The following is a 26,707-nucleotide window of genomic DNA, read 5'->3' as shown; positions in this document are numbered from 1 at the left end:
AGCTCACACCGTAACTTGCAAAATCTCTTCTCATCCAAGGGCTTGGTGAAGATATCTGCCAATTGTTCTTCAGTGTTGACATGTATGATATTAATATCTTCCTTCACAACATGATCTCTGAGAAAGTGATGACGAATTTCAATGTGCTTTGTCTTCGAGTGCTGAACTGGGTTGTTGGCAATCTTGATGGCGCTTTCATTGTCGCAGTAGAGTGGCACTTGCTTCAGATGAATGCCATAGTCCTTGAGTGTTTGCTTCATCCACAGAAGCTGAGCGCAGCAAGATCCAGCAGCAATGTATTCAGATTCAGCAGTGGAGAGAGATACACAGTTCTGCTTCTTTGAAGACCAACATACAAGTGATCGTCCCAGAAAATGACATGTGCCTGATGTGGACTTGCGATCCAACTTGTCACCAGCATAATCAGCATCCGAGAATCCAACCAGATCAAACTCTGAGCCCTTTGGATACCATAATCCTAGAGTTGGGGTGTGAGCCAAATATCGAAGAATTCACTTCACAGCTAAGTGATGCGACTCCTTTGGTGCCGCTTGGAATCGAGCACACATGCAAACACTAAGAATAATATCTGGCCTAGATGCACATAGATAAAGTAAGGAACCAATCATGGAGCGGTATACATTTTGATCGAACTCTTTACCATTGTCGTCGGGACCCAGATGATGTTTGGCTGGCATTGGCGTCGTGAAGCCTTTGCAGTCTTGCATACCGAACAAAAAGTTGAAGGAGGGCGTAAAGTATAATATCGAGGCAATCAAACCTAATGGCGAACCATTAGCGCCTAAGAAGATTGCGGACAAGTTCGTTCGTCAGTGCGGAGTTCTTGTGAAGGACCAACTCCCGATCTCCCTTCAAGAATGGAGAGAGCCAGCAAAGCCACGTCCAGATCTTACTTTTGTCGACGACAGACAAAAAAGTCTGCTTTGGGATACTCTCATGGAACATTTCACTCTACCAGATCATTTCACACAAGCAGATGTGCAGAAAGTCAAGGACGCTGCTCTTAGGAAGATGACGGTTGCATTCAAGAACCACAAGAATCGTGAATGGGACAAGTACGTCAAGGGAGGAAGGAAGACTCCAGTATTCGAGGGAACACTAGAGAATCAAAGTGCTCATTGGGACGATTTCGTGAAATTCAAGGATTCAGAATTAGCTAAGGAACGGTCGAGAATAAACAAGAAGAATGCCGAAAAAAAGGATAAGTTCCATAAGCTGGGGCCAGGTGGCTACGCGGTGGCAATGCCTAAGTGGGATAAGTCTGAGAAAGAGATGGAGGATGCAGGTGTCACTCTGGTTACTAAGAGCTGGCCCCCCAGGTGCAGGACTTGGTTCTATGCGCATGGGGGGGAGTTGGACTCGAAGACAGGCAAAGTTTCAACGAAGGCATGTCTGAACGGAGCCGACGATAATATACTTGTTGCAATAGAAGAGGCTCGAACGGGGGTGTTCTAGCCCAACAGAGAGAACGACGAGCTTACGCGTGCCCTGGGAAATCCTGAACACCCGGGAAGAACACGAGGCAAGGGCGCTATTCCGTGGTATGAGGGGTTTTCGGACTGGAACGCCGACTACAGAACCCGTGTGAGAAGGAAGATTGCGGAGGAGAAGCAGAGGAAGATGGAGGAGGAGAAGAGGAAGCTAGACTATGAACGCCTTCAAGGCCTAGAATCAGCGCACGTGGACTTGGTAGTCAAATTCCAGCGGCAGCAGGAGCAGATCGACTCACTTAGCCAGCAAAGGGGGTCTCAGCAGCTGCAGCAGCTAGCGGATGATCCAGCATTGGATACCACCGCCCCATCCATGCCGAGAAGCAGCGTGGGTTCCGCCCCATTTGACGCAATGCTGGATAGATACCCCGTGGATGACATCGCGGAGAACACTAACTGCGAGCTACACTTCAAAATTAAGAACATGTCCTTGAAGGTGGCGGACGGCGTTGCTTATACAAATTCCCCTGATGCAACCTTCCATTGCAACCCGATTCCAGCAGGCTATGCTCGTGTCGTGGTTGATGAGGTGGTGGACCAATATTCGGGGCTAGAGCTTGACATTCCTGGAGGTGACGAGGAGCACACACTCGGAGATGCCAAACATCGTATCATCCTATGGAGAAAGGATTGCATCATCTTTCGAAGGCCACCGACACCGCGTCACCCGACTCCTCATCGAAGTCCGCCACCGAGTCAGCAGACTCCTGCTCCTCCAAGTCCACCAACGCATGAGGCCACTCCTCCTCCTCCAAGTCCGGCACAACCTCAGGCCACTCCTCCTCCAAGTCCGGCACAGCTTCAGGCCACTCCTCCTCATCCAACTCAGCCCCGCCAGCCGTCTCTGCCGCCTCAGCAAACGCAGAAGAGACACCCCGCAGCTATGGTGCGTAGCGGTACGAGTCGAGGTCATAGTACAGGAAGTACAGGTGGAGGCAAGCGATATAAATATGGTCCAAACCTCACTACTCCTCTTCCTGAGAGGGCTTACGACAGGACCGAGGAGCAAACCAATGCCATAGTGCGGGCAAAAGTCGACGCCCATTTTGGACCGAAACCGCCACCGCCGCCAAGGGAGAAAGTGCCTATGGAAGTAGTTGACCACTTCATTCATATGGCTCAACCACCAGCTCCTAAGCCTGTTGACACAGACTATGAGCGCCACATCAGGAAGTTACATCGACAACGTCTACAGAAGGAGGTGAGCTCGAGCTCGAGCAAACAACAAGCAGCTGTCAAAAAATGCGGGAAAACCGTTGCCCAGCTGGGAGAACAGGCGGCGCAATCGATCCCCCCGTTTGTTGTGCCGCCAACAACACGTGACAGTACGCGCGCCCAATATTATTGTGGGCAAACAGTTTACGTTCCCGAGGTGGGCGATGTGGTAATAACCCAGGAGCATATAATGCAGACTGAAACTCTCAACATCACTGTTGGACAACTCCTCGAGATCGAGGACATGCCTGTGCTTACAGAGGAGGAAATAAAACGGAAATATGCCCGGGGCCAACCTTTGGTCAAGCCAGAAGAGGTCAAGAAGCTCCCAACGAGAATGTATGAATTGCATCAATGGTACATGGACATTACCAAGAGATCCGATCGAGAGTCCCTCATGGTGCAAGTCAAGAAGGATCATTACTACCATGAGAAACCTGTGACCGTTGAGTATTCTGAACTGTTTCAGTTATACAATCAAGACGCACTCGACAAATCTATCGTCAGTTGCTATTGTCTGTAAGTGATTTCTTTCTGTAATTTAAGTCTCAAGCTAGTTGTAGTGATCCTTTTGATCAATCATTACCTGTAATTATCCTCACTATATTCTTTTCTGTGGTATTATGCAGGATGAAGATGTATGAAATGAGAAAAGGTGGACGCTATGGCATTGGGTTCATTGACCCAAACACCGTTAATGAATACACATGGGAAATAAACAAGCATCATGAAAAGCAGGTAGAGGACAGCATGCTAGAGTTCTTGAAGTGCCTCAAATACAATGAAGATATACTACTTCCTTACAACTTCCAGTGAGTCACACTTTCTTGTACTACAAATTCTCTGTTTTTGCCTACTAGCTAGCTAAATGTTTTTGCTTACATATGCCCGCTTAATTAAGACATGCAAACGTGTGTGCACGCAGATTTCACTGGATCTTGTGTATCATTAAAGTTGACGCCGAAACTGTTGAAATACTGGACTCACTACTCAAAGCAAATAGTGACTATAACATCTTGTTTGGGATAGTCAACAGGTAATTTCCATCATTATTAACTATATATCTTGGCCTATTTAGTTCGTCATTTCATGATATGAACTATTTAATAACCCCTTTATTCATTTCCTTTGTCGGCGGGCAGGGCTTGGGCAAGGTTCATCAGCGTCACGGAAGGCGAATGGAAACGACAGTTGAAATGGTTTCGACCCAAGGTAAGTAATTAAGTAGTACTAGCTAGCTAGCTGCCATCTCTTTAATTATCATGCTTGATTAATTATTATCTGATCAAATTAAATTCCATTCTCGTAATAAAGGCCCTGAAGCAGGCGCAGGGGACTAATCTATGTGCATTCTGCGTTTGCAAGAACATTCGCATGATGGCGTCCGAAAGGAGCAGATCTCAAAGACAGGAATGGGTACGCTTGTCAGAACACTATTCACAATTTTTACACCATTATCGATATCTAGTCACACAACTAATACACATGCATATTGATCTCCTTCTTAACAGTTCACAGAGGTGCGGGACAAGCTCCTAGAAACGGAGCGCGTAGAAGCATTTCAAGAGGAAATAGTGGGATTTTTGCTCGACCAGGTCATAAATCCGAAGGGAGAATACTATTACCCGCTACCGCCCCCATCGACCAGGTCATGAACCACTTCCAATTGTCATTGTGCTCCGAAGGCACCAGTTAGGCTAATGCCACTAGCTCCGAAGGCAACATGCATATGTAGGAGAAATTGTATATAGCTATATATACATGTGTGTATGTGTGAATTAATATGGTGGTTTATGAGACATTGATGATATATATATGATTGGTTCTACTAGAAATTCTATTTATATATATATATATACAATGTGTAGTATCGTAAAATACCAGCAAACGAAAAAGAATTAAAATGGAAAACACAAAATTAAATGAAAAAGAAATCATAAAACCAAAAAAACCCCAAACATTTTAGTACCGGTTGGTGTTACCAACCGGTACTAAAGGGCTCCCGGCCCCCGGAGCTGGCTCATGCCACGTGGTTGCCCTTTAGCACCAGTTCGTGCTGAACCGGTACTAAAGGGGGGGGGGGGCTTTAGTGACCACACTTTAGTGCCGGTTATGGAACCGGCACTAAAGGGCCTTACGAACCGGTGCTATTGCCCGGTTCTGCACTAGTGAGTATGGCTCTGGGATTGCTTTCTCGCAGGGAGTCGAGAAAGGGTCTCTGGCCGAGGTTGATAACACTTCTACTACTTTACTTTATGCTACTCTACTCTCTCCTTTTGCTGCAAGATGGTGGTTTCCAGAAGATGCTAGTCTTCGATAGGACAAGGTTCTCCCCTCTATTCTGGCATTTCTGCAGCCCAGTCCACATATACAGCCTTCCTTTGATAATGTTGCATATGTAGTGTAGATCCTTGCTTGCGAGTATTTTGGATGAGTACTCACGGTTGCTTTGCTACCCCTTTTCCCCCCCTTTCTTCTTCTTTCCAGTTGATGCAACCAGATGTGAGAGCTCAGGAGCCAGATGCCACCGCCGATGCCTACTACTACGTGGAGACCGACGACGACTGAGGGAGTCCTGGATTAGGGGGTGTTCGGGTAGCCGAACTATACCTTCAGCCGGACTCAAGATTGAAGACTTCGTTCCATGTTCGGATGGGACTTTCCTTGACGTGGAAGGCAAGCTTGGCGATGCGGATATTGAAGATCTCCTACCATTGTAACCGACTATATGTAACCCTAAACCTATCCGGTGTCTATATAAACCGGAGGGTTGTAGTCCGTAGGCAATCAACTCCATATACAACAGAAAAAATTTGCACAAAAAACTTAAGATTACAGTTATAGCCGAACAATACATCTATCAAGGACTAGCAAAAAAAGAAACTTAAAACTACAAACACCCTGTGTTAATTCTGCAGCACCACAGCCCCGCTCAAGGCTGGCCAAACGACAACTGACAACCAGGGGTCATCTCCATGCATTTCTGGACACGGATCCAGCCATTGCCGCCAACTTCATTGGAGGGAAAACCTTATACGCCAATATCTCAACTCAACCCATGCTCAACATTGCCTGCACGTCAACAAACTGTAAGACGACATCAAAAAATGCAATGCATCTTGGCACGGCGCATACCCCGGTGGCATGGGGCGAGCGAGCTCATATTTCATGTATGTACTATTCTTCAATTATTTTTAAAGAATATATATTCTTCAATTGGTTTGTATATGGATAGCATTTTCCAATTACCATGCTCACTAATGAAAAATTACACCTTAAAAGTTAAATGTAGAAGCAAGTGGGCTGGTTTCTGTACGAACACCACAACCATGGTCTCGGAGCTAAAATTATCCTATGACATTAAATACTTTTGTGATTGGAACAACATATAATTTTGTTGGACTACATAGTGAATCTTGGGATTAATCGCTTTTATTAATGTGATAATTTCTATTTTGTTAATATTAATAGAAGAAAACATTTAACAGACAATGAACATGCGAAATATTTTCCTCGTGGAAGATGGACAATTACCGGTGTGAGTCTTGGTCCTTCTTTTACCCTTTAACTAGTAAATTGTTTAAAAAGCTAGGGAGATACACCTACAATGAGTTTGAGAACAGAATGAGATTTATTTGTTATTCTATATTTCACTCAAACAAATTAGAACAGCTTGGTGGAACTGGCACATTGCTTTCCTATTTCTTATCATGTACTCCCTCCGTCCCAAAATTCTTGTGTTAGATTTGTCTAAATATGGATGTATCAAGTCACATTTTAGTATTAGATACATACGTATCTAGACAAATCTAATACGAGAACTTTGGGACGGAGGGAGTACTAATTTTAAAATGGACCTGATACGGATACACTAATTTTAGAATGCACCTGATACTGATACGCTGGTTCCAGAAATATCCATGCATTCTAGCACTGGGATACTATTGTAGTAGTTCAATAACCATGGTGCGGAAATGCTGGAGCACAGTTGGTTTCATGAACCAACAGCAGGCAAGTGATTTTTGTTACTCATAAGTAAATCTGGAAAATAATTTGCAATGGTTGTCATCACGTTATGGGATGGTAATTCATACCATCCTGGAGGCTTGTGGTTATAAAATACAGTTTCAAGGTTTACATCAAAGATGCTTCCTCAGAACTTCAGAGTCTGAGCAACATGGTTATTAGCTCGCACCAGAGGCTGACATTATGTAATGTTGTTGGTGCTGAGAGAACAAAGCCATCTAAAGCTAGTCATAAAACTGGCATGCATATTTTGTGATACTATAGTTTTGGCTAAGTGCTAGAGCATAGGATCAATGATCCCTGAAGCAGACGCACACACTACATCACACAAAATACTCAAGGAACCATAGGCCGCCCACTCATTTTTGTTGCTACAAGTACGTCAAATCAACAAATGTATTTCTATGTCTGATGCACAGAACAAGTTTCTTACAAAACAATTCATAAAAAATATCGCCGGTATGTACAACCATAGCAGAAAGACTCAAATTTTGAACCATAGTTGTGGGAAAAGGAAAGTACAGAGCACATATTCCACAGGTAGAGTTCCATGTGCACGTTGAATGTGAAGAAATGAACTATAAAACATTTCACATTGCCATGGACACTGTCAGGTACAAGAATGTACCATGCCTTCAACATGAGCAAATTATATGCCTGAAACGTCTACGCAGACATGGAGTTTCCACATGCCAAGTTGACCATTATCATCCACAACTGAACATATATGACAGATTACAAAACAAGCTTCTCGCAGAACAGATACCATGTATGTGTACTGCCAGTAACAGAGGGGCTCAACGTCCTGAACCATAATAACGGGAGAAGGCAGAAAGCACATATATACATACCGATAGTGATGTCGCAGTCACCAGTTAACTCGCCGTCGATGAAGAGCTGCAAGAGTGTGGGCTAGCTGGAGTACTCCTTGAGCCCCTGCTGGAGCGCCTCATTGGCGAGCACATCATGCATCTCAAGGTATGTCCAACGAGCGAAGGATCGGCAACACATTAATTCCATGAAAATGCCAGAATCACGAAAAATCTAGCTGCATCATAAAGACTAAGCAGTAACATACCTTGAGAAGTACATCAACACTGGCTACAGCTTCAGAGATAACAAATTAAGTTGTGTGCCAAAATAGATCATAACCACTGGCTCCATTTTCTTGAAGAGAAAATGCTACAAGACCAACTTCCAAGAAATCCATTCCTGAATTTTGAAACAGTACAAGCACATTAATTCCATGAAAATGCCAGATGAAGCCTAGTTTGCCACACCTGCCATTTAAGCACTTAAATAACTGACATACAAAACTAAGACAAACAGACAATAGACTACACCCCAACACATGAGGAACATTACTAACCATGGCATAGGTCAAAATTCGCATGCATAAAAGCAGGGTTGCTCGTTCAGTTGTCCCTTGGATCAGTACTTCAGTAGCATTACTCAACACATACATCAATACATGAGATCTGAATCTAATTACCAGGCTAAATAATGTGTACTCAAACAATCTGAATTCAGTATCAGGTCTATTTTAATGCACTCAAATCCAATATCAGGCCAATTAATGTACTCAAAACAATCTGAATCCGAGCCAGACATGAAATTCATATTGAGAACCCCTCCTTGTATGCGATGAAGAAGAGTGGATATATGGGACACATGGACAAACAGCATGACAAGGATTTATTTGTTTGCAGATTGAGAACATGACCGTGACATACAGACTTGCATTTTTTAACACAACATATCTTCCAGTTCTAGAGTACCAAGAAACAGAACCTATCTATTGCACATGTACCCAGAAATAACTAAACAGGTAGCCATGGACATCACCAATGAACTTTGACAGAATACAAATGAACCGCGGACCAATCGACTAGCCCTGCAGTAGGTAAGATCAGAGCTTAAAGCGGACGAACCCATCCACGGAGATGACGAGGAGGAGCAGCACGTACGCGACGGGCAGAGGCCCCTGGCAAAGCCGCAGAGGCAGCGCCTGTCGCTGCAGCGCGGATGGCAGAAGGGAGTGGCTAGCTCCGTGGCGGCGGCGCCACCTGTATCTCACCATAGCTCGCCGCCGACCGAAGATGGATCCGTGGCAGTCGCACGGGACATTAGAGACTTCCAAATCCGGTGCTAGAGAACGACGAGCTCGGCGCCGCTACCGCCACCTTGGCCTTCTCGTCGGTGTCGATCTGGTTGGATGGACAATGCATCATGGGTTTCGGCGGGACATGCGCTGCTCGAGTGCGACCGAGGAAGGCGGATTGATCTGCGCCGGGAGGAAATGGACCTGTCGCGACCACTACCGCCGCAACTCGAGCGCGTGATCTGGACTGGGGTGGGGTTACGGGCTTGTGGCCGTGGCCGTGGGAAAGATGGGGAGGGGGCGACGCACATAGAGGGGAGAAGAGAGGGGATCGATGGATCGGGAGAGGTGAGGCTGTTCTGCGGCGGCGCCGGCATGGAGCGGGCGGAGGAAGATTGGTGGAGTGGCGGCGGCTGAGGGAACGGGAGGATAGAATGGGGAATTAGGGTTAGGTGTGTGTGGACTGTGGAGTATAAATGGGCTGGCTCGAAATTTTGCCACCCTGCCGCGTTGGCCACTTAAAATTTTGCATCTCCGCGCTCTCTCAAATTTCAGGCGCGCCCTTTTCTTTCCAACTTTTATATATGGCTGATTGACAAGTGGACCAAATAAGCGGGTACAACAGACACATCGGCAGAAGCCATCCATGACGGTTCATATGGCAACTAAAGAAAGAAAAAAAAGGCATAGATGGTCGATTCATGACAGTTTCTGTGACGGTCCTTCAATGCCCGTCATCAAGGGGCTGCCGTTTTGGAGGTTATTCGCGTCTTGTTCATCCATGACGGTTCCCGTGACGGTTTTTAGGAACGTCACCCGAAGTCCGTCATGGATTAACAGATTTCTTGTAGTGAATATGGAGCACGGACGAGACGAGGAAGCAGAAGAGAGGTTGCGGGACATAATCTTAGACGGAGGTGATGTCATGTCGTGTTTTCTTAACGACAATGATGGTCTGGAAGAACAGCAGGGTGAAGAAGCAGGTCCGGAAGAACAGCAAGGTGAAGAAGCAGGTCCGGAAGAACAGGGTGACGGCTTCAGTGACCGAACAGAGTCCGGCCAGGTAAATATATTAGTTAAGCCTGTGCTGAGACTAGCTAATTGATGCATTCATTGTTTTGGTACGTACACATATTAATTAACTCTCGTCTTTCTTCTTTTTTCTAGCCCTCCAGTTCGAGCATAACTTCGGTAAAGAGACTAGGCCCGAAGAAAAAGTTGCGCGAGGATGAAAGGTTTGAGATCACAGAAATCGCGCGCGACGGCCTACCGATTGAACCCATCCGGACAAAGGATGCATTTACTGCTCAGTGCGGGGTTCTTGTTAGGGACAAGATCACGATCAGCATCCACCAATGGTTTAAGCCAGTTGAAGAAGACCCTGAGGTGTCTTATGTCAATGATATGCAGAAAGATGATCTTTGGAAGGAGCTGAAGGCAAATTTCACCCTACCGCCAGAGGAGGATCCGGAGAAGCCGGTTATAGAGCAATTAATTAAGTCTGCTGCTCTTAAGAAGATGGCAGAGCTATTCAGGAGGTGGAAGAATGAGCTGTAAAGGTTTGTCGACAAAAAAGAGACACCAGAATTCAAGGGCAAATATGAGAAGATCAGAGATCAATGGCCCGCATTTGTGGCCCACAAGACATCGGATAAGAGTAAGAAGATGTCGGAGACAAACAAGAAAAATGCTGCGAAGAAGATGCTTCACCATCGCACGGGGTCAGGTGGCTACCTCAAACCCCGGCCTAAGTGGGCAAAGGCTGAGACTGATCTGCTTGATAAAGGGATCGAACTAGAGACAATGAACTAGACAGACCATTGCCGGACTTGGTTCTTCGGGGCTGGTGGATCCTTGGACCTGTAACAGGGAAGTGCATTTGGACGGACGAGCAACTTGACATACCCTTGAAGAAGTTTCGGTACTATATCGATGCAGCGCAGAAAGGGACGTTCCTTCCAGACAGAGAGAACGACGAGCTCACAAAGGCCCTCGGAAATCCTGAGCACCTTGGACGGACACGAGGTATGCCAGGCTCCATTCCGTGGAAGGCTGGGTTTCCGGACGCAGGCGGTTACAAAAGCCACGAGAGGAGGAAGAAAGTGCAGCAGACCGAACTGCAGGCGCTGCACGCAAGGGTACAAGCGATAGAGGAACGAGAAGAAAATCGCAGCAAACGACTTGCCGAAGCTTCCCCTGAAGCTACCCCGCCATCTCAGCGGAGAAGCAGCGTGGCTTCCACCGAGCTGCTTCAGCCGGAGCTTGTCTTGACGGCTCCTGCCAGCTATCCCGTGGATGCTATCACGGAGGCTCAAAATTGCCACCTTATGACGCAATGGATTAATATGAAGGTCAAGGCGGCTGTTGGCTCTGTTTTTCCTAATAAACCTGGCGCAACTTTTCACTGCCGGCCGATTCCATAAGGATATGCTAAGGTGATGGTGGATGAAATAACAGAGGGATTTGAGGACCTCCCGCTTGACCACCCTACCGGAGAAGGGGATACTCGGCTGGGTTCTTCTCTGAAGACTCCATGCCTATGGCGGAAGGAGCTCATCAACCTTCCGAACTGGACGCCTCTGCCTCCTCCTCCTCCTCCGGCGAGTCAGGGCACTCTGCCTCCTCCACCGCCTCCTCCTCCGGCGAGTGACGATCAGGGCCCTCGGCCGGCTCCTTCTCCGGCGCGTGGCGGCACTCCGCCTCCTTCTCCGCCTGCGTTGGCGCGCCCGAGCAGCCAGCCTCCTCCTTCTCCGCCTCGTCAGCAAGGGCGGAAGAGACCCGCCACCTCGTCAGCAAGCGCGTCGTAGTCCTTCTCCTCCGCCTCGTAAGCAAGTAAAGAAGACAGCCGCTCCGTCTGTTCGGCCGGTGTCTAGCAGTACAACCAGAGGCGGGAGGACGTACAGATTCGGTCCTTCTCTGAAGACTCCAGAGAAGTTACCATACGAGAGGACCCCGGAGGAGAACGCGAAGATCGCACGAACCGAAGTGGATGACTGGTTTCAAGGGTTGAAAGCAAAGAGACATCCACCTCCGGAGGAGAAGGTAGATCTGGTGAAAGTGAAGCGCACTCTAGCTGCCCTGGCAAAACCACCCAAGTCTCCGCCGAAAAGGCAACTATGAGCGCATTATTGGAAAGACATGGGCCGAAGCGGAGCGGTCGGGAAGTACAATCAGTGATCAAAGGATGAAAGAACGACGAGCAGCTGGGAAACAAATTGCCCAGCTCGGCGAACAAGGGAATCAATCGTGCCCCCCACTCAAGGTGCCTAGCGACATCGTCGATCCGAGGATGGTGCCCGGTTATAGCAATCTTGAAGATTACCTGTCCGACGATGTACATTATGATTTCATGGACGTGCAGATACACAGATACGAGTACGGGAAGCCTCTCGTCAAAGATGAAAAATCTCTAACAACGATGATGCGAAGATTGCATGATTGGTACTTGAAAATCTGCAGAGAGTCTGGGGGGAGGAGTACTTTGTATGTGAGAGTTAAAAAGGAGCATGACCTCATTGGAATTGATCTGTTGCCTATTCCATTTGAGGAGTTCTATCAGTTTTTCAATCAATTGGCCCTCGATAAAGCAACGGTCACCTGCTACTGTCTGTAAGTACTACTACTTCTGTCATTAAGTCTCTCTATATAGCTCAGCTCTTTCATTGCATTTATTTATAATTATCCTCACTATATTAATTATGCGGATTGAAGATCGCCGAATTTAAGAAAAGACAAGTCGGTGATATTGGGTTCATTAACACATATCTCATAGATGCAACTGAGGTTAAATTTCATGCTGCAGAAACCGAGGCCAATTTGCTACGATCATTCAAAATAAATGAACACAAAGATATAATACTCTTTCCTTACAACTTCAAGTGAGTGTTACTATCTTGTGCATATTCGGTTTCCCTTATATATTAGTCCAGATTATAGTAATGTAATTGATGAGTTATGCATGCGTGCGCAGGTACCACTATATTCTCCTAGAGATTAGGCTTGAGCAGGGAGTAGTAACTGTCTTGGACTCTAGACGAAAAGATCCCCAGGAGTATGCGGGCATGACTCAAATGCTCGAGAAGTAAGTTAAATCGATCATTATCCACCATATCAGCAACTTTGTTCATTTCTGATATCAAGTAATTGTTTTCTTCGTCCGGCAGGGTTTGGAGAAAATTCACCAGAAAAGCTCCGGGACTGTCGAAGGAGCTGGAATTTAGACACCCGAAAGTAAGTACTATAGTAGCATGTTCCGCGCATCTCCTAGTGATTCAAGCGCCAGTTTCATCAATACCATTTGGTATTCTTGCTTATCAGTTTGATTGACCTCTATTTCTTGTAAAGTGTTTGTTGCAGGAACAAGGGAATGATTTCTGTGGATACTACGTCTGCGAGTCCATCCGCCACACGACCTGTGAGCGGGGCTACTCTGACGAACAATATGAAGTGCGTAAATAACAATATTCTCAATTTTATTTTATTACCATCATTTGTGTTGAGTTTCATTCATTCACATATATATATGTATTGACCCCCTTCTTCAAATTAGATGTTTCGGATGCGGAATGAACTCCTAGCACCAGATCGCATGCGAGCAATTCAAGAGAAATTGGCGGCATTCTTTCTTGACCACGTGATCGCTGAAGACGGAGAATACTATGTGGACCATGCGTCCGTAATTTAGGAGATTATATTTGTAAGAGATAATTATTGTATATATGTAGTCTGTAGTGTCGGATAGATATACGAGAACTTGTTGTTCGACCAATCTCTCGGAGAAGGAGAGGTGGTCGATATCACTTCTCTCCGTATGCATATATGTTCATGACGATCTTCTGTTTCCTTCGTTTGCTTACTAGCTAGCTAGCGTGCCTAGTGCTCTCTATACGTATGTATAGTACGTAGCGTCGACCAAGTACGGACATAAGAGAGGACACTTCTCTCTATTAATTAGCTAGCTAACACAATATATGAAATACCTAAATTAACCCCCCAAAACCCCCAAAACCCCCACCCCCCTTAAAAAAACAAAAACTCCAGCCACAGAAATGCTGACGCGTGGATGCTTATTGGTTCCGGTTGGTACCACCAACCGGGACCAAAGGCCCTCCTGCCTGGGCTCAGCGCGCAGGCCACGTGGAGGCCCATCTGTCCCGGTTCTGGTTAGAACCGGGACTAAAGGGTCAGGGCATTAGTAACAACCCTTTAGTCCCGGTTCAAGAACCGGGACAAAACGCCCTTACAAACCGGGACAATAGGCCCGTTTTCTACTAGTGTTCCTTTCCGCCCTTCAAGTGTGAAAAGATTGGCCATCTAGGATTTCACCCTACATCATATACAAAAACTTAAAATAGTTGCTGAAGATTTATTTAGGGGTTAAGGTATCTGTGGCCATTTGAGGGGCTAAATTATAAGGGACCGGTTGGAGATGCCCTTAGCTCTTGTGATAGACCATGCAAGCTGAAGTTTGCATGCTTCAAAAGGTGGTTTTAAATGAAGTGCCAAAAGTACTTTATATAGAAAAAAGGTCCTACTTTTTTGTTTGCAAATATCCTCTGTGTACTTTTTTAACTCAAATGATCTTACATGTCTTTCTTGATTTGAGTCATCTTACATGTCTTTGTGAAGAGAAAGTTAGGGTCATCATATCTCATATGCTTTGAGAATATATGAAGAGTGATGGGAGGACTTTTGTCAGTGTCAAGTAAATAAAACTCCGACCGAATAAAAGAAGTAAAAATCATCGAGAGAGCCCTTCGCCTCTTATTCCCCTTTCTCCTGTAGATAGGCGTGAAGACCATCTCTGCCTCTTTTTCCACCGCCAAATCATCGCCACTCCACCCGCCTCTAGCGCCAATATGATGTCAAGAGGTGGGAATCTATTGGGGTTGCCATGTTATGCAGGGTTCGGAATCGTCTATGACCTCTTTGACAATGCCACAACAATTTATTGTGGTTGGATGGTTAGAGAGACAGTGGTATCCCAACCCACCAGGGGTCAAGTCCTGGTGCTCGCATTAGTCCTGGATTTATTTTAGGATTTCCGGCGATGCGCTTTCAGTAGGAGAAAACGTTCCCGTCGACGACGAGAGGCGGCTACGGTGTCTTCGTACATCTCAAGATGATATGCCAACTCAGTTTGTCGAAGGTGCTCATAGAGGTAGGGTATGCGTGTGTGCGTTCATAAGGTGAGTGTATGCGCGTATGTATGAGCGCTTGTATCTGTACTGTGTTAAAAAAACTTTGTAACGATGCAGAAAACAAGATACTAGACCGGTAGAGAAAAAACAATATTTTAGAGCTTTGTGCATAAATTATTTTTTTGCAGGGATTTGCAACTCTTTGTAATAAAAACGAAACGCGTTCAGGTGTTTTATATCAGAAAAACCCATCGAAAAACAAAAATCAGCTCCTACCTTTTTCTTCTTCGCCCAAATCTCATCTCATCAGATCACCAAACCATGGAAGCACTCGGGGCGCCGCGATCGCCGCCACCGGCCACAGCGGCCACCTCGGCCGTTCTCGACGACGACGATCTCCTCGGCGAGATCCTCCTCCGCGTCGCCTTCCCCACCAGCCTCGTCCACACCGCTCTAGTCTGCAAGAGCTGGCTCCGCCTTGCCTCCGACCCCGTCTTCCTCCGCCGCTTCCGCGACCTCCACCCACCCAGTTTCCTCGGCTTCTACATCAAAACTGGAGGCACCAAGCCACCGCGGTTCGTGCCGATGCCTCAGCCCCCTGAGCTCGCTGCCGTTGTCCACCCTGCAAACTTCGATTTGGGCACCTTGGGCAGCGACAGCTTCGGCTTCTGTGTGGATTGCTGGAACGGCCTCCTCCTACTCACCTCCTACCTGCACGACGGCCCACCAGTAAGAACAGTCCGATGCCCGCTCTACCCTGGGAGATACACGACCATCCTCCCGCCAGTTCCGCAAACCAGCAGCATCCATGATGACCGCTTCACATACTACGACAGAGAGGTCATCCTCAAAGGCGGCGACGACGGCCTGTCCTTCTTCTATCTGGCAATGGGCGTGGAAGGGCAGCAGACAATTGTGGATGTGTATGTCTTACAAGATGATATATGGGCCATCTACTCTTCGGTTGCAACCGAATTCACCCGTATTTCGCTACGACTCGATCATGTTGCTAGTTTGATTGGTGACGGCAAGATCTATACTCTGGCCTATGTGAGCGGGATCAATATTTTAATCGTGCTAGATCTTGTGTCTGCCTCTCTGTCGTTAGTTAACCTCCCAGAAGAGGTGTTATCGTGGTGTGGCAAGCTGTCGCTCGCAGATGATGATTCTGGGGTTCATCTCATCACTCTCAAGGACCTACAAATACGCATCTGGCTGCACGGGGTGGATGGCAATAATGGCGCTGCCAACTGGTTCCTTGTGAATACCATTTGTTTACGTGAGATATGTGCTAACCATATGATACCAAGTCATGGTTTCAAGGATGCAGATGTACATGCACCTGGGTCCAATTCTGAGATCGAGGCGGACAATGCCCTCTACCTTTTTTATATCAAAAGCAAGGTTTTGAAGAAGGTTTACGACGTGACAGAAGAGGATGATTACGTGTTTAGTGTCAGCCCCTTTATGATGGTTTGGCCTCCAAAATTCCCTCTGATGAAGGAAGGACGTGATCTGCTGAAAGAAAAACACTGCTAGCTTAGGTTTGCCTCTTTTTAATCTGCCTATATAAATGTGGTCTGCTAGTTACAATTAATGTACATGATGCTGCTATATGCTTATATCTGTTTGACCATTAAAAATGTGAATGGGCCGGTAACTGGCATCCTTAGTTCCCAGCAATGAAGGAGGAATGCAAGGTTTACCTCTTGCTGATTTGTTTACTACTTTGGTCTAGCTTCCATTGTGCGTTATGCTAATATTGTGCGCAATGAAATACAAAAGGATAAAAAAATATAAATGTTTGATCGGTATCTAGGCAAATCAAACACTTTCCAAGTGATATGCTGCCTCCGGTATCACATACATGTTCATGTAATCGCATGGAATGCATAATGACATATCATGGATTTTATATGTTTTCTTATGACAGATGGTGAGTTGTGCAAGCATGCATAGCAGAGTACATCAGTACCTACAAGAATGCATAAAATAATATAGATTGTCACCTCTAAAAATGCATATATAATAGTATATGTATCATCACACATACCAATTGTATCATTCATAAAAATTGTAACATTGTCACCTCTAACTACGCATAACATAATATGTATCGCCGCACATACCAATTGTAACATTCAGAAGAATTGTAATATTTTCACCTCTAAGTTCATGAAAGCATGCATGGAAGAATATACATCGGCACCTACAAGGAATGAATCTTACTACTGTGGCATATCAACACCGGCACCACCATAAGAACGATTGAGGGGGGGGGGAGGAGGGGGTCTATAGTCACGTGACCGTACATGCGACTCATGAAACAGAATGCCGCTGGGGACGACATGGGTGCTGCCGTGTCAGAGTAGTGCCCCGCATTGGCTGGCAACACACGTTCGATGATGCCGGGCAGGACAAACTGAAAGCTAAAGTGGCTGGTGCTCGGCCATGGGCGGGGAGGGTTGTAATGTACATGAGCCATGGAGGTTGCATATAACAACCGAACTAAACAACATCACTGACGGGTGGGAAAGACTAAGGGTCGAATTTAGACGGAAAACTCAGACATGTCAAATGGAGCAGCCTTTTCATTTAGAATCACCGTATCACAAACAGGCAATTGTTTTTCAGTCTGTGATAAGCGTCCGGCCGAGCACCAAAGTGCTTATGGCAGGTCAGTGGTAGTGCTCATCACTAACGTATGGCCAGTGGCCGGTCAGTGATGCACGATCAATAGTGTTCGGATATGTTGTAGTGCTACTTATAACTTATCTAGAAGCATGAGGATCGATGTTGGTGATGATGCAAACGAGTTCTCCCTTTGGAGAGTAACGAAAAGGGTTGAGTATGAAGATCGCCCTCAGAATCACAATGTGGCGGCGAAAAAATTCACAATTATCCAGGGTAGGGTTTCAAGAGTATATAAAGCAATTGGCCACCGAAGCCACAGAGGAGGGAGGAAAGCCCCACATGTCATAGGCGCATTTGTAAGACGGGCACCTTCACTAGGTGCCTAGGCCTTGCGGGCCCACCATGCCCCTCCAGATGATGGGCCTTGGCACTCTAGTCCTCTAGTGCTACAAAAACACGCTATCATTTTCTCAGATTTTATTGAGGAATTTTTGTTTGGTGATTTTTTTTTCTGAAATTCCAAAAATAACAAAAAATAGGAACTAGAAGTGAGCATTGAATTAATACGTTGGTCCCTAAAAAAATTAGAAACATTGCACACTTAGAAGTTAATAGGCGTGAAATATACAAAGTTTATAGATATATCAGTGATGTATCATAGACTTCGGCATGAGATCGCGCAGTTCATGAACTGTTGTGTGGTCGCTCAACCCGCGACAGTTCCAAAGTAACAAATTCATTGGGCCCGGCAATAATGCCAGAGTATCATTCTTCTGTGGAATGTTCTTTATTCGGCCTCTTCAATCTCTCATTGACACATATGCTGAAGGTGAAAGAGGTGTTAAGGTGGGAGACATCACCCCTTCACTACTAGGGAAAACCCTAGTAGTAGCTCAGGTTTTGAGGCTATCAGCAGCGCGGGCGGCCGCGCTACCAATATGGCGCTACAGCTAACTCTTAGTAGTAGCGCTGTCTGTACCCGCACTACTACTATTGACTATTTCAACAGCGCTTTTCCGGAACGCGCTACTATTAGTTAGCTTTAGCGATTTTCTAGCCCCACGCTACTGCTATATCTTTCATCATTACCACCCTGTTTCAGCTTCAATAAACTGCAATTTCGAGATACTAGGTACTACTAGATATCAATTTCATAAAGCCATAAAGCATTATAGGTACTAGGTACTATTCCCTCGGTTCCAAATTACTCGTCGTGGTTTTAGTTAAAATTTGAACTAAAACCACGACGAGTAATTTGGAACGGAGGGAGTACTAGATAACAATTTCATATATACTCAACATGCATCCTCAAGCAGTACTAGGTGATATCGATGACGATCATCATATGTAGTTCTAGATGATATCGACGACGATCATCATATGTAGTTCTACATGATATCGACGACAATCATCATATGTAATTCTAGATGATATAGCCACACACACATATATAGTTCAAGATGATATCGACGACGATCATCATCCTCAAGCCTGGGCGGTGGGTGTTCCTGATAGTAATTAGGATGACCTGTCCAACACGAAGATTCTTGCCAATGAAGAATCTCTTCCACCCAACCGAGTTTAAGTGTGTACGACCGTCTGTGTCCATGCGGTAAGTACAGGTGGTGATGGAGCCCCTTGCGGTAAGGCGTAGTCCAGCTGAGCCTTCTTCATCAGGCTCGATACCACAACTCACAGATAGGTTCTTTGGCAATTTCTGAATAAGAAAAATATATCAATTAATAAATAGCTTCGCACATACTCTTGCAAATATATTTCTATTAAGTCTAGATTTCTACACTATCAAAAGACACAGTACTATGCATTTGTACTAATTAATCATGGATTCTACTAGTAAGTATATATGGACTATCTACACTATTAATAGTTCCTTGGATTCTACACTAATAAGCATGTGATCAGACTCTACACTAAAGCATATCATTGACTAGATTTCACAAAGCATATCACTGGACTCTACACTAAGCATATCATCGGATTCACTAAGCATATCATCGGATAATTTGCATTTGTAAGTATAACAATAAAGCATATATATATCATCAAATTACTACAGCCAGTATAACATACCATTTCATGCCGATCGACCATGGTACTTGTCAGGCGGGTCACGAATGGCACCCCGACAAAGTCATCACGTGGCGGAATTATGTCCCATAGGTTGCACACCTCCTCCTCTCTCAGCCTCATTCTTGCTACAATGGCTTCATGAAGTGAGTTCTCATCATCTTCATCGAGTGGGTCCTCATTATCTGAATCATCTTCGTCATCTTCGTCATCTTCATCATCTTCCACCAGGTTGAGATAAATGACAAACAGCTTGGTTCTTTCTGCTCTGAAGGAGAAGTTAATCAACTCACCACCAGTAAGACGCATGTGGGTGAGGAAACAGGCCCATCCATCTCCTCCAATCTGCGACATATTGCGTCCTTTCTCGACCTCCATAGTGTATGGCCCCCCAAGAGCCTCAAATGTCACAGTGTCTCTTGTCAGCTTGTTGAATTTCAACCTCACATTGCATGGGACGATCTGTGTAAAAAAAGCAAAATGACACAATGCAAATGCCAACACTAAAAATAAAATAGTTGTTACATTTCATCTAATTTCTTACGCCGCATGACGAAAACTCGGCTGGAAGTAGATGTCGAACAGCTTGCCAATTGCAAGGCTGCTGGCGCACCTTGACTTACACAGTCAACATAGTGGTGGTGGTGGCGGCGCAATTTTCCTAAAGCAATATGAGCAAAGGATTAACGATCCACTTCACAGGAAAGAAAAACAGTAGCATGTGATATTTTTGGTTCTTCCGCGAGAAGCAATTTTATAGACAATTATAAGGGTACCAAATAAGGGTACCACCTACCAAGACATTTCATCTATTTTGGCCCCTATTGCCTAAGATAATTGATTAAAAAATCAAGTGGCAAATTTAACTAAATTGGCACCTACATTTTGCCAAAATATAACTTATTACAAAAAAACAAAAGCATCTACCTATCCATATACAGAAAAAATAACAATCAAATGGTGCATACTAAATCAACTAAATCAAGTAGCCTACTAAATCCACTAGCATAGTAAATCAACTAAATCAAAATGTTCTAAATCAACTAAATCAACTAGCCGACTAAATCTACTAAATCAACTAGCCGACTAAATCAACTAAATCGAAATGTTCTAAATCCATTAAATCAACTAGCCTACTAAATCAACTAAATCAAAATCTTCTAAATCAACTAGCCTACTAAATCAACTAAATCATATCAACTAAATCAAAATGTTGCATATGAACTAGCCTACTAAATCAAAATGTAGCAGGGAGGAGTAAGAAGGAGGGGCGACTCGAGGAGGGAGAAGAGAGTAGGACGGAGGAGGAAGGCGGAGCGAGGAGGGGCCGACCGGCGGCAAGTCGAGGGAGGACGGAGGAGGAGGGCGGTACCGAGTCCAGCGAGGAGGATGAGTTGACGGTGGCACAGAGGGAAGAGGGGTAGGCGACGGCGGCTGGCGGGGGCGACGGCGGCCGGCGGGGGAGGACCGGCGCGCCCGGGGGGGGGGGGGTTGAGGGGGAGTGAGTTTGAGTGTGAGTGTGGATCGAATAGAGGAGAGCATGGGGGGCGGGTTGGAGATAGCTAGTTTTAGCAGTAGCGCTCTAAAGGCAAATGCGCTACTGTTAAACTACCTAGCAGTAGCGCGGTCTGAATAAAAGCGCTGCTGCTAGAACTAGCGTCACGGCGGGGTCGTGGGAATTATAACAGTAGCGCGGCTTAGAGGAGGCGCGCTGCTGCTACGTCTATTTCAGCAGCGAGTACTGCCAGAGCGCGCTACTACTACAATGCAGCAGCGCCTTATTTTTAAACTCGCTGCTGGTAAAATCATGTGTATAAGTTTTTCCCTAGTAATGCTTCCCCAGACATGAGGCAGGAACTAGGGATAAATAGAACTTATTCCTCACGGGAGAATCGAACTACTATTGTCGCCCTTTTTCTGCATTGTCCCCATCTGTCGGTTTCAACAGACTAGAAGTGATAGCATCTAAATCATCATCATCGTCCATGTCAGCGTCCTGTGAAGTCCTCTTCCTAGGGCGGTTACCTCCCAATGCCATTCTTCTGCGGCCTCAGTGCCTCACTAGTGACGCACATCCCCACACGCACACCACAGATAATTTTTAGCCTTGGCTGAGTTTTTAGGTCGCACCAAATATCCAAGCCTATTTATCGTAGGTAACCCGCGTACGACCTTCTCAGCCGGAAGGAAATCATGTACGACCTGTTCGTATAGTTTTGGTCGATAGACGTGCTTAATTGACCTCCTGAATTTGGATTTTACAAACCGAGAAGAAAACAGAGTAGCGGATGCACAAACCAGCTATTCTCATCTCAATAGATCATTTGATTTCTCTAAGTTAATTGTAAATGATATGTGAATTGTCCAAGAATAAAGTCATATTCTTGTCAAATCTTTTTTGAGTGATACCGAGGAGTGTGAATCTCGACACAACCGATCCCCCACCCACCAAATTCCCTACCGTGAAACCAGCCACCGTTGCCATTCTCTTTACAGTTTAGATCCAAAATGCCACTGTTGTTCCACCACCACCGAATGATGGAGCCACACTGTTGGCGGCCGGCGCAAATTTCCCCTAATCACAACGTTTGTCGAGGTCATTTGCCCGTAGGTCGCAGCCAAACTCCTCGATGCAAACACAATCATGCTGCTCACCCTAGCCGGTCGAGGCCAGATTCTGTACATCGGGCAAGTCCTCTCCACGCCACCGGAATGAGTTCTCCTTGTCTCGGCGCCAGAGCAGTCGATAAAAATCAATCTACTTAGGCAAAACTAACAGGAATGGAGTTGGCCGGTTGGTTCTGTCCGTCTTTCCGTGTCACCGCCGTCTTTCCTCAGTGCCTTATTTTTTAAAGGAAGGGGCATGCTTCACCAAATAATGGTTACATCATTGCCCAAAATTTTCATAAGAAAATAAGGGGGTGCATCCGCCCAAACATATGAGGAATTCGCACATCCGTATCCAACCAGCTCATGAGCTCTACTATATTCGACTCTCTAATACAAAGCTCAATTATAACCTTCCAAACTTCAAGCAAACTACTATGACAATCATTTAACACCGGTGCTGCTACCATGGTTGGCACGATGACGTTTTCGTCACAAACGAGCACACCAAGCTTGGAATCGAGATTTGCTAACAGGCAAGGACTCATAGGGGTACGGTGTGCGTGTGTGCGTTCATAGAGATGGGTGTATGCGCGTATGTATGAGCGCTTGCGTCTATAATGTGTAAAAAAAAGGAAATGAGGAATTTGCTGCGCCAAGATTCGCATTCCTACTTGTCGCTACGATTTTTTTCCTTCTTAGCCCAAACCGGATTAACCCACCTCGTCATAGAAAACCTCCGAAACCCTAAATTTTCTGCTCCGATTCCTTCTAGCGCCGTTTCTGCCCCGATTCCTTCTAGCGCCGCTCCCATCCCTCTCTCTGCTCCCCCACGATCCACTCCTCTCCATCCCCAATTCAACGATTTCCTCCTCGTCGAGCCTGGATCTGGCCGTACCCTATGGAGCGACACAATTCATTCAGGTGAGCCTCGATCTGGGCGGATCACGCGGTCCTGCCGCTTCTTTCTTTGCAGCCCGCCCCCGCATCTTTTCTATCTCCGCGAGACGACATCTGAGTCTGACTTCCTGCGTGCGATTTCTAGAGTTTCTCACTCGAATTGACACCCGCCTTTTCCTTGGTTGCCAGGATGGGACAGGCCAAGGAGAACGACGTGTACAAGCAGGAGCTGCTCGACGACGACAAGGCTGTCGACGCCGCCGGGCAAGCAGCCGCCAGGAAGTAATTATTCATTCAACTTCCTTCTTTTTCTTCATCTTCCCTTCACTTTGCTTGCTCCCATTCTGATGGACGGCCTGTGCGCGCAGGGGCAACGTCGGCAGCCACAGATCCGGCTTCACATATTTCTTGCTCAAGCCCGAGCTGCTCCGGGCCATCCAGGACTGTGGCCTTGAGACCAGGCCTAACGCTTGGAGCAACGGCCCCCCGAAGGCAAGTTAGTTCGATTACGGTTAGCTATTCGCCCTTGGATCCATTAATCGCCACCTCTTAAGCTTTCAGGTTTCAGCCCATATGAGCTAGACAGCTAGGAATAATTTGTAAAAGCCAACCCTTAATTTCACCGTCTACCATGCTCCAACTAGCTAGAGCTACCCTCTGTTTTAATAGCAAAAAGAAATCATAGGCTACGTGTGTGGTGGTTAATATATTGCACAATTGATTAAAAACGTGTTTGGAAGCTATCAAATGTATGCTAGCAGAGATGCTGATCACGTTCATCATTTCATTAATTTATTTCAGTTCCTTTTTGACGGACGGCCTACGCGCACAGGGCTGGTCGACTACGAGAAGGACAACAAGGCCGCCGCCAAGCCAGCCGCCGGGCATGCAGCCCCAAGAAGTAATTATTAATTCAGCTCTCTTGTTTTTTATTTTGGCTCGGGCTTTATGACACTCCTTATTCTTACTTACCATCCAACATTACTTTGAGATCTGTGCTAGTCAACTAACTTACTACATGAAAATTTCTCTTCTATGTTTCTCTTAAATGAAATAACATATAGACTTTAAACTTTGCAGGTCAACCAAACTTTCAAACTTCAATGTGTGAAATACTTTTAGATTTTTTTGGTCCGGCATAAATATACAAAATGAGATATATTTTTAGTAAAAAGGCTATCTTAAGTATTTATGATTCACGAAAAAAATCAAAATAAAATTTCCACATTGTAGTAAGAATGTTTGTTTCTCTGCAAAGTTTGAAGTTCATATGTTGTTTTATGTTGGATAACAAAAAAAATGTGCCTATGCGGATTGTGATGTGTAAGTGGGATAAGAGGTGCCATGGAGCCTTAGCTCCACTACAACTTCCTGTTTTTCTTCTTCCCGTCCCTTTGTTTGCTCCCTTTCTGATGGATGGCCTATGCATGCAGGGGCTACATTGGAATCCACGGCTCCGGCTTCAGGGACATTGTGCTCAAGGCCATCCAGGACTGCGCCTTCGAGCACCCAAAGGACTGATAAGGTCGTTAATGCCGCCGCCAAGCTCGCCACTGGGCATGCAAGCCCCAACGAGTAATTATTCATTCAACTTCCTTGGTTTTTTCTTCTTTCCGCCCCTTTTTGTTCCCTTTCTGACGAACGGTCTATGCACGTAGGGGCTATGACGGAATCCACAACTTAGGCTTCAGGGACTTTTTGCTCGAGCCTGAGCTACTCCGGGCCATTCAAGACTGCAGCTTCGAGCACCCATCAGAAGAAGTTAGTTTGAATGATTAGCACGTACAACGCTCAGCCATTAATTGCCACCCCTTAGATTTCAGGTTTCAATCCACATGAGCTAGGCCGCTAGGAATAATTTGAAAATGGTAACCCTTAATCCCACTGCCTACTATGCTCCAACTAGAGCTACCTCGTGTTCTAACAGGAAAAATTATCATAAGCATTGTGTTTGGTGGTTAATTTGTTGCAAAATTGATTAAAAACTAGAAGAAACAACATGCGTTGCCACGTTATTTTCTTGTCATTGTGCATAGAGTTTCTTTTTCTCATTATATTTGTTTTTAAGAATTCATTATATTTGTTAAAAGTTTCATCTTCCACTTAATAGACTAACGAATGAAAAATTGGCGGTGAGAAACTATGTACCTGCTGGAGAATTAGCCCTGTATGTATGTGGTGGCACCAAGCGATTTCGGCCCATTAAAGAAGATGCAAAGATGGTCTCAAGAGAAGGGCCTCCTGGAGGGGCATTGCATGTTCACTAGTATAGTTGAAACTACGCGTGTCGTCCTGCCTACAACTGAAGCAACTTGAATGGGAGGGATGTAAGCTAGTTGCATGTCCACCCCTGATGTTTTATGGCTTGGTTTTTTCGGCTTCATTTTCTTTTATTTTTAAAACATTTTCTAGTTTATTTTTATTTTATTGTAAGTATTTTTTAAACATTTTTATGTGTTCTTTGTGACATTTATTTTATTTTGCATTTGTATTTTTCATATTGTTATTTTTGTTTGTCTATTTTTATTGTTTTTTTAACATTTTTCTTGTATGTCTATCATTAGGAACGCAACTACAAGTGCCGTCCCCAATTGCACTCTAGTGGTGTTTTGTTGGAGGGAGTGATAGCTGCATGTCTGTCACTAGGCACGCAACTGCAATTGTCGCCCCGCTCCCACCCACCCCCCCGACTGCAACTGCGTGAGATCAGTGCGACTACAACTCAACAGTGTTTTTGTTGGTAGAGTGGGATGTTACACGTCTGCCAGTAGGCACACAGCTAGAAATTTTGCCCTTTGACTACAACTCCATGTCCCTGCAAAAAAAAGACTACAACTCCATGTGTTCACCGTGACTACCACTTAGTGACATTTTCTATCTGAGGGTGAGGAGGGAAGTTGCATTTCTGCCACTAGACATGCAACTGCAAGTGTCATCCCTGACTCACACTGTATGTCATCAATATGACTGCAACTTAGCGGTGCTTTTTGTCTAAGGGAGTTGCATGTCTACCACTAGACATGCAGGTGCAAGTGTTGCCCTCGACTGCAACTGCATGTCTTCATCGTAACTGCCGCTGCAAGTATCTCCGGGGGAGAGGCGAGGGGGCAGTTGCATGTATGCCACTAGGCACGCAAGTGCAAGTCTCGTCATTGATTCTCACCCATTATATGCAACAACCCGTTGCACATTGGTCGGCCGCCCACAGTTACATGTTCGTGGGACCCACACACCCACTTAAATTATCTTTATTTTATATTTTTTTTATTTTTAGTTTTACTTTTGTTACACGAAAAACAATAGATTTTTTTTAAGAATGACAAGAAAAATAAAGGGAGAGTGAGATGGTACGAAGAGCAGGAATGGAATTATATGTTTCATTCTTTTTTTTATCCTTTTCGATATGTTACTTCTTTGTCATAAAATATATTTTTATGCAATTAAAACCTATTTAAAATAAATACAGGATGAGAATAATAGGAGAA

General features: G+C 45.3%; 2 protein-coding genes and 1 long non-coding RNA gene across 3 annotated transcripts; 2 read left to right on the top strand and 1 right to left on the bottom strand.

Annotated features, from left to right (window-relative positions):
- Positions 1-5,524: 5,524 nt before the first annotated feature.
- Positions 5,525-9,317, bottom strand: LOC147961592 (uncharacterized). Its single transcript, XR_015611952.1, has 3 exons — positions 8,684-9,317; positions 7,604-7,964; positions 5,525-5,798 (listed from the first exon to the last, which is right to left on the bottom strand). It is a non-coding gene; the product is annotated as an uncharacterized LOC147961592 (long non-coding RNA).
- Positions 9,318-15,314: 5,997 nt separating this feature from the next.
- LOC147961591 (uncharacterized) lies at positions 15,315-16,532 on the top strand. The gene has a single exon (XM_087533873.1). The coding sequence runs from the start codon at positions 15,315-15,317 to the stop codon at positions 16,530-16,532; it is 1,218 nt and encodes a 405-aa protein (XP_087389999.1).
- A 6,880-nt stretch (positions 16,533-23,412) lies between these two features.
- Positions 23,413-25,061, top strand: LOC147961590 (uncharacterized). The gene is made up of 5 exons (XM_087531823.1): positions 23,413-23,504; positions 23,591-23,714; positions 24,024-24,123; positions 24,656-24,797; positions 24,881-25,061. Exons 1-5 carry the CDS (start codon positions 23,413-23,415, stop codon positions 24,999-25,001), a joined length of 579 nt encoding a protein of 192 aa, XP_087387949.1. The 3' UTR covers positions 25,002-25,061.
- The last annotated feature ends 1,646 nt before the right edge of the window (positions 25,062-26,707 follow it).

Source organism: Triticum urartu, chromosome 7A, assembly GCF_056163025.1.
Source record: "Triticum urartu cultivar PI428250 chromosome 7A, HENAU_Tu73, whole genome shotgun sequence".
In the NCBI taxonomy this organism is placed as follows: domain Eukaryota; kingdom Viridiplantae; phylum Streptophyta; class Magnoliopsida; order Poales; family Poaceae; genus Triticum; species Triticum urartu.
Note: the sequence above shows the minus strand (reverse complement) of the source record. Positions and strands in the feature narration are given on the sequence as shown.